This window comes from Chiloscyllium plagiosum, unplaced genomic scaffold (assembly GCF_037043375.1).
Source record: "Chiloscyllium plagiosum isolate Xiang-an unplaced genomic scaffold, Cpla_swu_hap1 HiC_scaffold_34, whole genome shotgun sequence".
NCBI lineage: Eukaryota > Metazoa > Chordata > Chondrichthyes > Orectolobiformes > Hemiscylliidae > Chiloscyllium > Chiloscyllium plagiosum.
Genome location: NW_028270172.1, coordinates 29,124,849 through 29,142,241, shown reverse-complemented (window position 1 = coordinate 29,142,241; position 17,393 = coordinate 29,124,849). Strand labels below are relative to the sequence as shown.

Here is a 17,393-nt window from a genome sequence, read left to right as displayed (position 1 = left end):
GGACTAATTTCTCAATACGTACCCAACTGACCTACCAACAATCCTCAGAATGGTTACATGACCCTCAGTAATGATTGGACTTGGATTCCTGGATCCTGGTAGGACTGAGTGCCTGACAGACTGTGGCTATCTTCGAGGCAGAAATTGGTATCTTCTGATTGTCGTCCCACTCCACTCCATCTTGACCTTTGTTCCTGGCCATTTACTTGAAGCACTTGTAGTGTGTTTGCTCCATAAACTGCTGGCAAAAGTTCCAGATATGATTTTGATGCACTGTACCAAGCAACAACAAATCCATCCTTTTGGCTGTTACTCTCCATTATGACAAGCTGCCTTTGTCTCATTCTGTGGTAAAAAGCAATGCAAGCCATAGAAGCTGCTCCCTGTAACTGATCTCTAAAGACCTTGGGGGTCTAAAATGCAATGTGAGATACAGAAAGGCTGGTGGCCTATGGACAGTGTCAAAGTCAGTGAGTATGTATTAAGAAAGCAATGTAACGTATCCAGAGGCTGGCATTATCCTATTAAGGACAATGTGAGTGAACAAGTAAGCCAACACCCATAAGATCCTCTTTGTACACATGAAGGTGAAGTGTATGCATCCCTGCATGTGCCTTGGATAAAGCTTGCACGTCCTAGGTGTCCCTGAACACAAAGTAACATGGTGTGTGAGCAAGACCAAGATAATGGTCAGAGGGTGGTGGCTGTAGCTTTGCATGGACAAAGGGTTGAGGAGGGTGATGGGCATGGAGAGTTCCAGGATGCTGTTATGAGGAAGTAATTGAATGCTGGCTGGAACAGGTGCTTGGTGAGCTGCAGCTGTCTAATACTGCTCTGAAGGAAATTAGCACCATCTACAGTTCTTTAGAGAGGACAAGAAGAATTGGGAATAATGCATATAAAAGTCTTGTTGGAGCTTTAATGGAAATGGGGAATTTCCCTGTTCCAAAGTCACCATTGAATGGAATATTTTTCTTGAAAATGAAATTGATTTTTTTCTTCTCTATATATTTTCCCGCTGTTCTCCCCTGCTCCCGCCTCACCATCAAGGGGCAAACTCTGCCATTATATGAATATGATTTTGTATGTTATTGTACAAATTCATAGAAATTATTTAATGCTAAGCATCTTTGTAATTTGAAAGTGTAAGATAGACTGAACAAAGGAGAAAAAAGGAGATACACTAAAGGAGAAAGCTGATGTGTACAAAACTTTATTAACAAATGCTTATTTTAGTCACAGCAGACGTAATGAATAAATACTTAAAAATCATGACTTCAAATAATAAATACCTGTTACAATTTGAAAATTGTTACTAATGGTAATGGCTAAGTTTTGTTAAAGAACTCACTGACTAACCTCATCTTCCGGATGTGACAGCTGTATTGTTCAGCTGACTAATGCTCAAAAATAACTGAATGAAAGAAAGCCAACTTATTTGAGGGTCCTTTAGGTAAGCAGTTATAATTATTCCACTAATAATTTAATAGAGGGACTACATCTTAAGACTGTTTAATTGTCATCTTTTTAAAGAACTGATATTAAATTCTTATTTGCGGCAAAAATTTAATTGCGCAAAGGCCTTTCTCTTAAAAAAAACTACATAGCACAAAATGCATTGGATTGCGTATAACAAATCCCTTGATACTCATATTCCACATTATTCAATTAATAATCTTTATTTTAAACAATGTTATGCTAATTCCATTTACTTGAGCTTTTGCCTTTAGAGGCAACTGAAAAATCTCACATAGTATATTCTGTTAAAAATATCTTAATGCTTGGGAATAAAGACATTTTATGATCCCTATTCTTCCTCAAAGTGAGGTCAGTTTTACGTACCTCTGTGTGATAACACGAAATCTGCTTTCATTCACTTCATTACAAAAAAATAGAAAATGCACTTCAAGTAATTTCTAATATTAGAAGTGATGCTGCGTAATAAAAGGTAGTTTTTTTTGCTCAGCATTTACATTAGTTAAGCAACAAAGTAAAATAATAGATCTATTCTTTTACAAAATCCTGTCCTTATCACTGCATTAATCTATTTAATTCAATGCAAATCTGTACCTTCTGATCACCAAACACTGAATTAAAATCTAACCCGTTGTGGAACTTCAAAATATACATTTAACTTTATACTCAGTGAATAATGCTGGACTGTAATATACAAAGCCAAAAAAAAAATTCATTGTGAATATATATATATGCATCAACACTATATCGATCCAAACATTAGGCAATGTTTGATATTTTTAAAAAAGTAGAGCATAGAAAGAAAGTTCTGAATGCATCCACATCAAATTCTCCCACACCATCATTTTAATAGAGGCATTAACTTGAAACAGCCTACTGCTTCTGTTAATTAATTTCAAGGAATTTGATAAGAATGCTTTAAGTGCGTATGACACATTGATGATATTCAGATTTACTCTTAAAATTTATTTGGCCCAAACAAAATAAATGAATAGTTAATAATCAGCATCTCCATTTGCTGAAAACTTTGTGTGTTAATTTATATAGCAGGCCTTCTCAATTAAATTTCCTTTCTGCTTCAAATTTCTAAATAAATGCTTTCTCCAGCTAATGTACTAATTATAATCAGAAACCAAAACATGTTTTCTATTAAATGCAGGAAAGCACTTTGATTACACATTCACTTCTTCAATGTGGCCTTTTCTGCTTTATTTACTGTAAGCTGAGGATCCTCAAAATGTCAGCATCCAGCTTTGCATTATAAGTCCTCAATGTAGCATTTGGTCCAGCTAGACTGTGGAGGGTAACTATGCAAGCTGAGCTGTTTGGCAATGGGAGACTCCTGTCAGTCGAGCAGTTTGGTTTTGAGAGTCCATTGAGAAATTCCACACTGTATCCTGATGACTCTTGAAGCAAACAATAACGACATTAAGTGGAAACTAGACAATCAGCTTGGAAGGGACAACTTGTCTCGTAACCAGGGCACGTTTTTCCTCCCTGTGGTTTTGTCCTAGTCCAAGCGCATGAAGTTCCTCAATTCATCTGTGTGAGGATTCAGGCAGGCAATGAGTCAGATCAAGGCACTTACGCAGATTGCGGAGGGCAGCTTGGTGGTGCTGGCGTTCCATTTCATACCTCTGCTTACACATTCTCAGCTCCTGCAGGGACAAAATACCACATAAACTGGTGCTTATTACCATCGGGACCTTTGATTAGACTTGACTACAGGGGTCTTTTAAAAGCAATTTTAAAACCAGCTAAGTTTCTCAGCTTAGTAGTAATCAAGGCATTGGACATACAAATAAATATTGAAGCACTACAGTAATTTGAAACATTCCCATGGCATGTATAGAAGATTGACAGGACAGTTTCTGGGCGCATTTGTGACCTGCACAGAGTTGGTTTGAGTGACTAATTCCTCATGCCTATTCAACACACAATCTTTTCAAATACTTGTCCCTCCTACGTGGGATTTTGCAGAATCCTGCTGCATATCTGGGAAAGTTGGTTTCAAATGATTTTGTTGGTGAGATTCCTACCATTGCCAGGGAAGGATGGATCAGAAAGAAAAATGGCAGCTGCAGGCCTTAGGCAGAGCAGAGCATCACCCCACTCCTAGGGGCAGCTGAAGATTAAAATAAAATGTAAACATGGGGGGTGTGAGAGTGTAATCTGTCTTCTTGTGTCTGATTCCAATCCTTGGGGACAGACTTGAGTTTTATCTTCCCAACCACATTTCAATGATGACTCAGTCACAATGGTGACTCCTTTCAGGGAGCTGATATAACAGCTGATTTCCAAATCCATTCAATCTAGAAACACTGCAAACTGGTGGGGCTGGGGTAAGTTCTATAATTACAAATCATCTTTATTGTCCGTGCGATTTATCGAACAAATACGGATGTTGCAATGACCCTTCCCTTCCCTGATACTGATCTTCTTCTCCCTACATTATCTGAAGTCTCTAGTTTCTGACTGCTTGCTGCGAACAGCAGAAAAGGTACCCCCTCACAGTATTCCACTTCAAAGGGCAAACAAATCAGTAAACATTTCCAAGTCGAGCAAAATGTTCTTTTAAAATCAACGGATGCCTGTCTGAGTGAAATTACGATAAACGTCCACTCCAAGTGCTGGTTGGCATTCTACTGTAATGTACTGCAGATACGTCTCTCATTTTCATACAAGAGATCCTTGTACTTTTGTTGGACGAGCAGAATTGGAAATCATCAGGGCAGCAAAGTGTCACATTTCTGCCAAAATGCTCCTAATTTAATTCAAAGAGATATCCAGCAATTTTTCAAGAACATTTCAGTTGCCTTGGAGTTGTGAATATTTACTGATGTTCTTCCTTTTAAGTGTAGCCGCTGCAGGAGGTGCTTTTTAAGCAGAGCACAATCAGAAATGCAGGGGTACCTTAGATAATGGACTTGGTGTCTGGCAATTGTGTAGCCAAGTTATTTCTTACCAACATGTGTGCACTAAGGTGCTCTGCTGTCAAGTTTAATTCATGATTTCTTTCCTTGAGATGATTCAGCTGCTCTTGGAGGACTTGTCGTTCCACATTTTTCTCTGCATTATAAAAATAATTTATCAATTGCATTAACACAAGTTGCATCAGCGAACATTATTCTTTCTCTTCACAATATAAGACCCTTTCCTGCCTCCTGCATACTAGGTACAAGGACTTGCAGCATTTCCTTATTTTTTAAAACATGAACAAAGTTGTAGTGATTGGGATTGTTTCTTTTATGCTCACCTCAACTGCAAATGCCTCATCAATGCACAGTGACACACTACTTGCAGTGATTTTAGATCAGTAATAAAACAGAAAGATGCAAAACAGTGAAATTAAAAACAGCATGGTAAACATATAAATCAGAAAAAAGTTCAATCAATCAGAATGATATGAAGATAGCAGATGGCTATGAGAACAGAATAACATTCTCAAATAAAGCAAAATGAACCAGAGTGGCAATATTCAAAATTCTTGAGAGAATTTGGAGGATGAACCAAGGCCAGAATTGGAGGAATGCAGAGTTCTTGATTACAGGGATAGGGAGACATGAAAAGGAAATGGAGCTTTAGCAGACAGGGAATAAATGTAGATGAGGGAAGTATTAGATTGGAGGATGAATACGACTTGCTCCTGTCAGGATACTTTTAAGATTTGCCTTTAGATGTTGTGATGGTGGCAAAGAACACAAAAGAGAAGGAGGAGGAAACCAAGCTTAGTCCTTGGCAGGAAATCCAGAGGCAATGGTGATGCAACATGAAGAGATGCTATTCCATAAAGACACTGTTATTTTTATTTGTACATGAGTTTTGGGCACTGCAGGCTGTACCAGCATTTATCCCTATGACTACCACTGGAAACATACAAGTGGAACCAAAGGAGGCCAGTGTCACTTGGTCAGTCAATGAAGTAAAATAAAGAAAGTATTGCGTTTACATAGCAACTTGCATGATGAGAGGATGTCTCATAGCACGTAACCATTTATTATTGCTGCAGTATATAAACAAAACGGTGGCAGTTTTTCATCTTGTAAGATCTTGTTGGTGGTCAACTCTATGTTAAGTATGACCTTAGTCCACTCTGGCATGGCAGCCTCAATCACATTTTGTGCAGAGGAAGATGACAGTCTTAGGCTACACCAGGTTATAGTCCAACAGGTTTAATTGGAAGCACTAGCTTTCGGAGCGCTGCTCCTTCATCAGGTGGTTGTGGAGTACACAATTGTAAGACACAGAATTTATGGCAAAAGTTTACAGTGTGATGTAACTGAAATTATACATTGAAAAATACCTGGATTGTTTGTTAAGTCTCTCATCTGTTAGAATGACCATGATAGTTTCACTTCTTTCATATGTAAATTACAAAACTTTTTAAGAAGTTACATTCTCAGGTTAACTGTAACAATTGGTGTCAGCCCAGATAAGATGTTGAAGGTGTTAGCCCCCTGTGTTCCGTTGTCTGTGCCATAATATTTAGACTGATTCTAATCTAAAAATGAGTCAAATATTATGGCACAGAAAACAGAACACAGGGAGCTAACATCTTATCTGGGTTGACACCAATTGTTACAGTTAACCTGAGAATGTAACTTTTAAAAAAAGTATTGCGATCTATATATAAAAGAAGTGAAACTATCAAGGTCATTCTATCAGATGAGAGACTTAACAGACAATCAAGGTATTTTTCAATGTATAATTTCAGTTACATCACACTGTAAATTTTTGCTTTAAATTCTATGTCTTACAAATGTATATTCCACAACCACCTGATGAAGGAGCGTCGCTCCGAAAGCTACTGCTTCCAATTAAACCTGTTGGGCTATAACCTGGTGTTGTGTGATATTTAATTGGGATCTGTAAGCTATATTGTTATGGTTGGAAGATAACCTGGTGTTGTGTGATATTTAATTGGGATCTCTAAGCTATATTGTTGTGGTTGGACGATAACCTGGTGTTGTGTGATATTTAATTGGGATCTCTAAGCTATATTGTTGTGGTTGGACGATAACCTGGTGTTGTGTGATATTTAATTGGGATCTGTAATGGTTACCTGTTAAACTTTGTTGATATGTTTGTGTGTCACATGGTCCTTGTTTGACCCTTCTTCACATACTGCTGAGGAGCATTCTGCTAGGATTTGGGATTCTTTGCACTGATTGGACTTCTTACACATTTGAGCCCTATAGTCTTTTGCAGAATATAGCTCAGATATGTCATTAAATGCTGGACATTGTCTTGTTGTGTTAGAGATGCCACACTTCATACAACATTTGAATATTCTACTCAATCTGAGACAGATGCAATTGTTGCTCCAGAGTCAAGCATCCAAAGATGCTGCCAGCCTGCTATAACTGGTTTGAATTAGTGACTTTCTTCTGGAGAGCATCAAAAGCGCATTTTTTAGGTTTGCCAGGAGTGATTTTCTGAAGACTTTGATGGGAGTGGAGGTAATGATTAGTTCTATAAGCCTCCTAGCCAAGATAGCTTCAGTGAAGTTACATTCTATATCTTGATGTTGAACCTGGATACAAATTGAACATTACTTTAAGCTGGCTGTCGTCAATATGATAATGAGATCAAACCTACGTATCCTGAAATTTATTCAAAATGTAAGTTGATCTTCTAAAATCTGAAACTGCTTTTCAAGATATTTGCAGTGAACATCTGAAATAACAACAGATTTTATTCTCTTTAACTATGAGGTGCCGCAAAGGGAGAAGAAATTTGACTACTCGTTGTTGTTTCTCAGTGCTCGGCAGGTTCATAAAGACTGATACATTATTTAAATAACCAGGCAAGGATTAGATGTCACATCTGTGGAGAGAAATCAGAGTTAAAAGTTTCGGGTTGAGTTAATTTTGACCCAAGACGTTAACTCTGATGCTGCAAAACTTGCTGAGCTTTTCCAGCAACTTCTGTTTTTGGTCCTGTTTTACAGCATCCACAGTTCTTTCAGTTTTCAATTAGGCTGAGAAGTTTTTTTTTCCATTTTTCTTTAATAGATTTATTGCCCCTAAAATGCCACTGTAAGGAACTGGAGGACAGTGTAATGCTTTTCCTTTTTTTTGTGCTGTTAGCTTCTTTTCTTTCTTGACTCTATGTTGCTGCCTCTTTAAAAGCTGTAGGTTTGTGCCTGGAGGAAGCGTTTATTAAAAAAAAATGAGATGATAATGTCACATGTGCTTCTTTTTATTTTCAGGAAAAGAAAATGGTGGTATTGACTGACGGCTGTACCTAGAATGCCACTTCATCCAGAGCAGATGTCTGGGCCCATGCTGAGATAAAAATATAATTCTAAGTATTAATGGCAGACTTTATTTAACATGAGAGACAATTAGACAACTCCTTTTGATATTCCCTTTTGAAACTTTGACAATTGCCTTTGATACATTTTTCAGAGCCAGAGAGCTTAACAAAAACCTTAACACACATTCATATTTACTTTTAGCAATCCAAGTTATGCTGTCTCCCAAAAAGGAGCTTATGTTTTTCAAAGTGTACCTGAACTTCCTGAAAGGTGGCTCAGAGCCATATACAAAAGCAGCGTGTTAAGTTATTCTATAGATTCCAGGTCACACAGACATATATATTGAAGACAGTCGTGTGTCATTCCACCATAAACATGCCCACATCACCTTTGGTGTTACGTGGCTGGCTTGTCGCTGAGGGGAAAATCCCCTGGCTTTCAGGCTGAACCAGCTGAGAGCTGGTACCGGGAGGGGTGCTGCAGAAAAGGGACCTGCTGGTGGCCGGAGAGGCATTAGAATAATTGACTCCTTACAGTGCAGAAAGAGGCCATTCAACCCATCGAGACTGCACTGACACTCCGAAGAGCATCCCACCTAGACCCAGCCCCCTCCCCTATCCGAATAACCCCACATTTACCATGACTAAGTCCACCTAGCCTACACACCTATGGAACACTGCAGACAATTTAGCATGACCAGTCCACCTCAGGTGACTTTCCATGTGGAGTTTGCATGTAGGAGTATGGGTGGGTTGCGCTTCGGCGGGGCGGTGTGGACTTGTTGGGCCGAAGGGCCTGTTTCCACACTGTAAGTAATCTAATCTAATCTAATCTAATCTAATCAAATAATACATTGTGTCACCTACTACAATTCAATAGGACCAATGTCCTCCTAAAGCACTGACACTTTGCAAAACATAGGAGTCCCATCTGATATGTTCCACATGTGCTGACCAAGTGTAGGGCTGAGGTGGGCATCTTTGGACTGCAGGAAAAAACTGAAGCACCCAGGGGAAACCCACAAAGAATGTGCAAACTCCACACAGAAAGTCACTCGAGGGTGAAGTTGAACCTGGGTCCCTGGGTCTAACATATCTTAGATTATTCCTTTCCAGTGAGACCTCTGTAGCTCTAGGAACACTAGTTTGATCGCTCAATATCCATTTTTAAATATATTTCCAAATCAATCTGCGCAGCAGTGTTATTACACACCTCTGAGGCAGTGGGACTTGAAACCAGGGATATTACCACTGCACCACAAGAGGCCCCAATCAATGCCTATTAGAGACACACACAGTTGCTGTAGTACATTCTCTCCATGTCTTCGTTCTTCTCATACTCTTGGGTTATATTTGGTATCATTGGACCCTCTTTTACACTTTACAAATGAACTCCCACCTGGAACATCCATTTCAGGATCCTAACCAAAATGGCAGCTTCTGCAGCATCGGCTAACTGATCAAGACATGGAGGGCAATTGGTTGGATGGAGGATGGTTCGTGTGTGGGGTGGGTTTCTGGAGGGGGCAGCGGATGAAGGTACAGTTACAACATTTAAAAGGCATTTAGGTAAGTACATGAATAGGAAATGTTTGGAAGGATATCGGCCAAGCACAGGCAGATGGGACTAAATTAGTTTGGGATTATGGTCAGCATGGATTGGTTGGACCAAAGGGTCTGTTTCCAAGCTGTAGGTCTCTATGACTCTAAAACTATCACCCTGGTCATGGCGGGTGGAGCAAACAAAAACTGAACCTTATGATTCTAAGTAACCATTGGTTTCCAGAAAAGAAATCAATTAAGAAAAATGCAACCCAGTAGACTTGCAATTACATCCAAAATGTTTGGCCTATTCGGACATGCTTTTTTTTTTTTACCTTCAATATATTCTTGATAGGCTTGAAGGACACCTGTCACTCCCTGCCATTTTAGGTGCTGTTCCATTTCATCCTGGCTGTCCAGTTCCTCCGGCTGTTGGTTAACCTCTCTGTTCTGATCCACACTCTCCAGCACTTGCTGTTGTGGTACATCACACAACGATGACCTCTGAGCTGGTGAGCTGTAATGCACAGCATTCTCCTGATCACCCACTGAAAGGTTAATGAACAAAATGATGTTCCAGTTCAAACATACATGCACGATGGATCAGTTACCAAACTATGTTGTTTGTACACAGCAGGCCTGGCAAAAGAAAATATACCAAGTAGTGCAGTGTGTAGGTCACAAAGGCAAAATATAAAGCCTTACTTTAAAGTTATCAGTTAATTATTAACAGGGAAACACTACTGTCATCAATTTAATGTAATGGGTAACTTCAAATGACTATATATTTAGTATCATAGAGCCCCTACAGAGTGGAAGCAGGCTGTTCGGCCCATCAAGTTCAAAGAGCAAATGACCCAGATCCAATCCTATTCCCTATAGCCCTGCATCTCCCACAGCTAATCCACCTAGCCTGCAGATCCCTGGACACTACAGCCTAACTTGCATTTCTTTGGGCTGCGGGAGGAAACCCAGGCAGACACAGGAAGAACATGCAAACTCCACATGGAAAGTCACCTGAGGCTGGAATCTAACCTGGGTCTTTGGTGTTGTAAGGCAGCAGTACTAACCACTGAGCTGCAGTACCATCTAAATTCTTACCAAAGTAACTTTTCACTTCCACCACATCATGCTACAGTATGAAACTTGCACAAATTTGGTTAATTTCTGGCACATTAAATTACCTACAGTGTGGAAACAGGATCTTCGGCCCAACAAGTCCACACCAACCCTCCAAAGACCAACCCACCCAGACCCATTCCCCTACATTTACCCCATTCACCTAACACTATGGGCAATTTAGCATGGCCAATTCACCTAACCTGCACATTTTAGGACTGTGAGAGGAAATTGGAGCACTCAGAGGAAACCCACACCGACATGGGGTGAATGTGCAAACTCCACACAGACAGTTGCCTGAGGCGGGAATTGAACCCGGGTCTCTGGTGCTGTGAGGCAGCAGTGCTAACCACTGTGCCACCGTGCCGCCCAAAGCAATCACCAACCCTGCGCAGCACTGCAAACTTCACTGGCTAGCCCACCTCAGCCCTACACTTGGTCAGCACATGTGGAACATATCAGATGGGACTCCTATGTTTTGCAAAGTGTCAGTGCTTTAGGAGGACATTGGTCCTATTGAATTGTAGTAGGTGACACAATGTATTATTTGATTAGATTAGATTAGATTAGATTAGATTACTTACAGTGTGGAAACAGGCCCTTCGGCCCAACAAGTCCACACCGCCCCGCCGAAGCGCAACCCACCCATACTCCTACATGCAAACTCCACATGGAAAGTCACCTGAGGCTGGAATCGAACCTGGGTCTTTGGTGTTGTAAGGCAGCAGTACGAACCACTGAGCTGCAGTACCATCTAATTTCTTACCAAAGTAATTTTTCTCTTACACATTTGGTTTGCACAATGTGTAAATGTAAGGCTAACTAAAGCCTGGACTATCCTATAACCATATGGTCAATTCTACTCAGGGAAGCAATCCCAATGAGATATTTTATCACATTTCTGTTTGTTGCTTCAGTTCATGGATAACGTTTATGGCAATAAATAGCCATATTGATTGGTGCATGCAAAAATCTGTATCCAGCCCAGGGATACTAATTTGGTTTTACCATCCCCAGTTTTGAAATGAAATAATGGCTTTTAGTTTTATGTAAAACATTTTACCTTTAAATTGAGAAAAATCTTGCCATCACTGCAACATTGGCATCAAAGTGCCCTCTGGATTGATGGCATTGGTTCAGGTTTGCCCACACTGGAAGTTGTTACATACCTGCTGCCTCATCTCAATGTTCCAGTGCCAGGTATAATTTACAATCCCCAGAACTAACCAGCACTGGTACTTTGGGGATCAAGCACTGAACAGAAAGAGACTGCACAGGAACTACTAACAACCAGAAGCCCCTTTACATTGCTTCTAATGGCTGTTGACAAATCCCAACCCTGTCACATTACAGGTAGCAACAGTACTCCGAATCTCCTCACTGGTAAAAGTTCATCAACTGGCCCTGTGATCAGGGACTGGCATTGATTCCTGCTTAAGCAACACCTTGATTTTAAAATTCTCAACCTTGTTTTCAAAGCTTCACATTGCCTCCACTTTTTCCAACTCTGTAATCTTCTCCAGCACCACTGCCTCCTGGATATCTGTGTTTCTGGCCCCTCGAGCATCCCAGTTTTAATTGGTCCAACATTGGTGGCTGTAATTTCCGCTTCCACAGATCTAAGCTCTTGAAGTTTTTCCCTAAACTGCTTCACCTCTCACATTTGAGCAACCGATTTCAAACCTACATCCCTGAACAAGATTCCAATCAACTGCCCCAATACGGCTTTATGTGACCCAGTGCCAAATTTTGTTTGAAATCCTCCTGTGAAGCAAGTTGTGGCATTCCATTATGTTGGTTACGCTGCATGAATCCAAGTTGCGGAGGTTAATTTTATTGACCTGTCAGATGTCTCTAAGAAATCAGTCAACTCAGCGTAATTCAATAAATATACATCCGCCTTGCCCAATTTGTACAACACTGTATACTTAATGCTTTTATAAACTGTGCAGCTTGGCTGGTGTCAAATATTATTTAAGCTCGTTTTATTGAGGTTGATGAATTTTCTCATTTCAAGTTGTTTCTCCTCTGCTCCTCCGTTAGTTCCTCCTGGTCTAAGCTTCTTCCTGGAACGACTGTCTCTCAATTCAGAGCTAATTAAGGCACATTGTGGAAGGTCAAATTTGACCCAACTGAAGGCCACCTTAGGTCATTTTCTCATTGCGCTGGTATTCCAGTGTTGGCGAGGGAGAGCCCGGATTTAGCCCACATGAGCAGGAGGGAGGTACCCCTGCCTGGAGGTTTGGGGGGGGGGGGTGGGGGGGGGGGGGAGGTGTTAGACTCTGCGCTTCATGGCAAACTCTGCTAGTGGCAAGGACTTCCATAATGGGAAACTCCCACTCGTCTGCACGGAAACCACTTCCCTTGCATTGGCAATGCCTGGCTGACTGCCCATGGCAAGGTCACCAACCTCTCCCTCTACCTTACCCTCTGCCCTATTGAGTCTCCAGCATTGCTCCTGCTCTTGGGTGTTCTGTAGTCCAGAAGTGGCCTCCCAGGACTATACAGCTGCTGGTCTTCTGACTGATTAGATTAGATTCACTACAGTGTGGAAACAGACCTTTCGGCCGAACAAGTCCACACCAACCCTCCGAAGAGTAACCCACCCAGACCCATTTCCCTCTGACTAATGCACCTAACACTATGGGCAATTTAGCGTGGCGAATTCACCTGACCTGCACCTCTGCAGATTGTGGGAGGAAACCGGAGCACCAGGAGGAAACCGGAGCCATCACAGGGAGCATGTGCAAACTCCACACAGACAATCACCTGAGGCTGGAATCGAACCCTGGTGCTGTGAGGCAGCAGTACTAACTACTGACCCACTGTGCCGCCCCATGGCCAGCAGCTCCTGGAGATAGGATATATCCCTCCATAAAGCACAGGAAGTCTGACAGCTGGTAGGTAAGCGTTCGCTTGGGGTTTAATCCCAACTGGGTACCCGGAAATAGCTGCATTGGGGTTGCCGTGGGCTTTTTGTTTATTGCATAGTACCACCAGTGTGTAGTCATTAAACTCTGCCCATTGTCTGTGCCAGTGTCAGGAATGCATGACACAAATTCTTCCCCATTGTTATCAGACGTACAAATGGAGCCCTCATATATTAGCATTGATCTTTCTCTGTTGCTATAACACCATATTCTGCATTTTGTTCTATTACCCTGATGTACTGACGAAAGGTCTGATTCGTCTGGATACCATGCTAAACAATACTTTTCACTGTATCTCAGTGCATATGACAATAATAAATCAAAATCAATTTAGATTTCAAAGGCTAATATGGTGTTGCTAAATTTAATTTGTGCTAGATTTAACATTGTCAGCCTGCAAACAGCTACAACCTGGGCTCGTAATTTGTTGTTACTCCGACCGGATTGAACAATTGAACAATGGTCAGCGTGGTGGAAACTCAGGAGTTTGCTCATGACTTTCATCCTGCAACAAACTGGTCACACCACATGGTATGGATTAAAGAATTACACCGTTGGCTTCAGCTCATCTGAACTGCGATTCCTGTTGCCTGATGGTGTACAGAGGCTGATGCCAGCTTGGAGTGCTGAGTGCCCAACAAGAGGAAAGAAAAATGTCGAGGTGGGGGGGTCAGTGCGGGGCAGGGTGTGCAGACGCAAGGAGGGAATTAGGTCCGTAAACTCTCCAAACAAAATTAATTAGCTAGTAAAACAGAAATTGCTGGAAAAGCTCAGCAGGTCTGGCAGTATCTGTGGAGAGAAATCAGAGTTAACCTTTTCAGGTTCAGTGACCCTTCAGCCAGATCTGCTGTGCCTTTTCAGCAGTTTCTGTTTCTGATTTCCAGCATGCACCATTCCCTTGGATTCCAGTCAAAAGTAATCAGCTGTCTTGACTTGCTCTATTACCTTTGGACTGGTCTGAAGCCTGGCTCTTACTGTTCTGGAACACGGATCCGTGGTAATTCTGCAAGATCTCATCCAGCAGTTTGATTTTTCCATTCCTGTCCGTTAGCATCCCAGCTGGTTTGCCCTGGCCACTGGGGGCGCTACAAGGCTCTGGCACTCCCAGCTTGTCAGATTTGTTCTCATTTACACTGCCCGTACGATCCTTCGACACAGACTCTGCTGCTTCTGGTGTCAGTGTGGGTCTGCATTGATCTGCCTGAGGCTGAGCTGGTAGATTCTCCTGAGAGCGTGCATTTGGATTGCTGTCAGCTGGAAGCACCGAGAGGCAGCTCACATCAGCTACACCTGTCACGCCAGCAGCATCTGCAAAATAAGAATGTATCATCTGTTCATTTCCTGATGTCTCTATGAACGCTTAAGTTCCTTGGTGTAAATATCCTGACAGCAGCATTACTCACATCTTGTGACGAGGGTATCGGCTGGGGACAAGCTCACTGCTTTGAATACTTGATTGAACAGCTGAGTCTAAACCAAACCTGACATAAAATCCAGGCCGGGTGTTTGAAGGGGACAACTCAGCAGTTGCGACAAACTTGCGTTAGACGCTGACAACAAAAGTCAAGTGAAACTGATCTCCTTTATGAATGAGCAAAGTGCTCAGTTTTGGTTTTAATGCCACCAGTGAAAATTCTGCACCTTAGGCTGACTCTGTACCTCATCAAAAATCCCTCCCCCAACTTGAGTGATTTGAGGAAAAAAATCCTATTTAACATGCAGAGCAAGGGGACCTGCCTTGCTGAGGGAGGGAGAGACTCCAGATTGGAGGAATACTTCAGTCCACCCAACAATAATAATGTAATCATGTTTACATAGACCCAGGGAGCAATCATTTTAATTGATGCCAGCCTCCAGTTCCCTTGCTTTTCGATGGCCAGATTACCCGATTAAAGCAATGGAAAAATCAACAAAATTAGCTCTGCTTCTGTTTGATCAGCACATTCACCGTCTCTGTACCCAGACAATAGGCACTGGGCAACAACAAAGAAATCGGTAACTCTCGTTAATCTGTTTCTGCCATTAATCCTCTTCAGTAGGAAATTAAATGGTGGCAAACATGTCACATTTGCTAATTTTTGTCTACTTTGTGTCCTTAGATTTTATCGCAAGTTTCTTTTTCACTGATAACAGTGTGACCTGATCCTCGGCTGATAACAGTGTAGCCTGACCCTCGACTGACAACAGTGTGACCTGATCCTCAGCTGATAACAGTGTAGCCTGACCCTCGGCTGATAACATTGTAGCCTGAGCCTCGGATGAAAACAGTGTGACCTGATCCTCAGCTGATAACAGCGCAGCCTGACCCTCGGCTGATAACAGTGTAGCCTGACCCTCGGCTGATAACATTGTAGCCTGAGCCTCGGATGAAAACAGTGTGACCTGATCCTCAGCTGATAACAGCGCAGCCTGACCCTCGGCTGATAACAGTGTAGCCTGACCCTCGGCTGATAACATTGTAGCCTGAGCCTCGGATGAAAACAGTGTGACCTGATCCTCAGCTGATAACAGTGTAGCCTGACCCTCGGCTGATAAAAGTGTAGCCTGATCCTTGGATGATAACAGTGTGATCTGGCCCTCAGATGATAACAGTGTGACCTGATCCGCGGCTGATAACAGTGTAGCCTGACCCTCAGCTGATAACAGTGTAGCCTGATCCTCGGCTGATAACAGAGTAACCTGATTCTCAGCAGATAACAGTGTAACCTGACCCTCGGCTGATAACAGTGTGACCTGATCCTCGGCTGATAACAGTGTAGCCTGACCCTTGGCTGATAACTGTGTGACCTGATCCTCGGCTGATAACAGTGTAACCTGATCCTCGGCTGATAACAGTGTAACCTGATCGTCGGCTGATAACAGTGTAGCCTGACCCTCGGCTGATAACAGTGTAGCCTGATCCTCTGCTGATAACAGTATAGCCTGATCGTCGGCTGATAACAGTGTAACCTGACCCTCGGCTGATAACAGTGTAACCTGATCGTCGGCTGATAACAGTGTAACCTGATCCTCGGCTGATAACAGTGTAACCTGATCGTCGGCTGATAACAGTGTAGCCTGACCCTCGGCTGATAACTGTGTGACCTGATCCTCGGCTGATAACAGTGTAACCTGATCCTCGGCTGATAACAGTGTGACCTAATCCACGGCTGATAACAGTGTAGCCTGACCCTCGGCTGATAACAGTGTAGCCTGAGCCTCGGCTGATAACAGTGTAACCTGATCCTCAGCTGATAACAGTGTGACCTGATCCTCGGCTGATAACAGTGTGACCTGATCCTCGGCTGATAATAGTGTAGCCTGACCCTCGACTGACAACAGTGTGACCTGACCCTCAGCTGATAACAGTGTGACCTGATACTCGGCTGATAACAGTGTAGCCTGACCCTCGGCTGATAACATTATAGCCTGAGCCTCGGATGAAAACAGTGTGACCTGATCCTCAGCTGATAACAGCGCAGCCTGACCCTCGGCTGATAACAGTGTAGCCTGACCCTCGGCTGATAACATTGTAGCCTGAGCCTCGGATGAAAACAGTGTGACCTGATCCTCAGCTGATAACAGTGTAGCCTGACCCTCGGCTGATAAAAGTGTAGCCTGATCCTTGGATGATAACAGTGTGATCTGGCCCTCAGATGATAACAGTGTGACCTGATCCGCGGCTGATAACAGTGTAGCCTGACCCTCAGCTGATAACAGTGTAGCCTGATCCTCGGCTGATAACAGAGTAACCTGATTCTCAGCAGATAACAGTGTAACCTGACCCTCGGCTGATAACAGTGTGACCTGATCCTCGGCTGATAACAGTGTAGCCTGACCCTTGGCTGATAACTGTGTGACCTGATCCTCGGCTGATAACAGTGTAACCTGATCCTCGGCTGATAACAGTGTAACCTGATCGTCGGCTGATAACAGTGTAGCCTGACCCTCGGCTGATAACAGTGTAGCCTGATCCTCTGCTGATAACAGTATAGCCTGATCGTCGGCTGATAACAGTGTAACCTGACCCTCGGCTGATAACAGTGTAACCTGATCGTCGGCTGATAACAGTGTAACCTGATCCTCGGC

At 42.5% G+C, this 17,393-nt stretch overlaps 1 protein-coding gene across 5 annotated transcripts in view; it reads right to left on the bottom strand.

Annotated features, from left to right (window-relative positions):
- Positions 1 to 1,197: 1,197 nt before the first annotated feature.
- The window catches only part of LOC122564415 (genetic suppressor element 1-like), a 374,593-nt gene continuing 358,397 nt past the window's right edge, over positions 1,198 to 17,393 (bottom strand). For all 5 annotated transcript variants that reach the window (XM_043719243.2, XM_043719246.2, XM_043719245.2 and 2 more), the window contains 4 exons: positions 14,271 to 14,633; positions 9,612 to 9,824; positions 4,442 to 4,545; positions 1,198 to 3,134 (listed from right to left, as the gene is read on the bottom strand). In XM_043719243.2, coding sequence (XP_043575178.2) covers positions 3,015 to 3,134; positions 4,442 to 4,545; positions 9,612 to 9,824; positions 14,271 to 14,633 — 800 coding nt within the window. In that variant the 3' untranslated portion in view covers positions 1,198 to 3,014. The remainder of the gene's footprint in view (positions 3,135 to 4,441; positions 4,546 to 9,611; positions 9,825 to 14,270; positions 14,634 to 17,393) is intronic.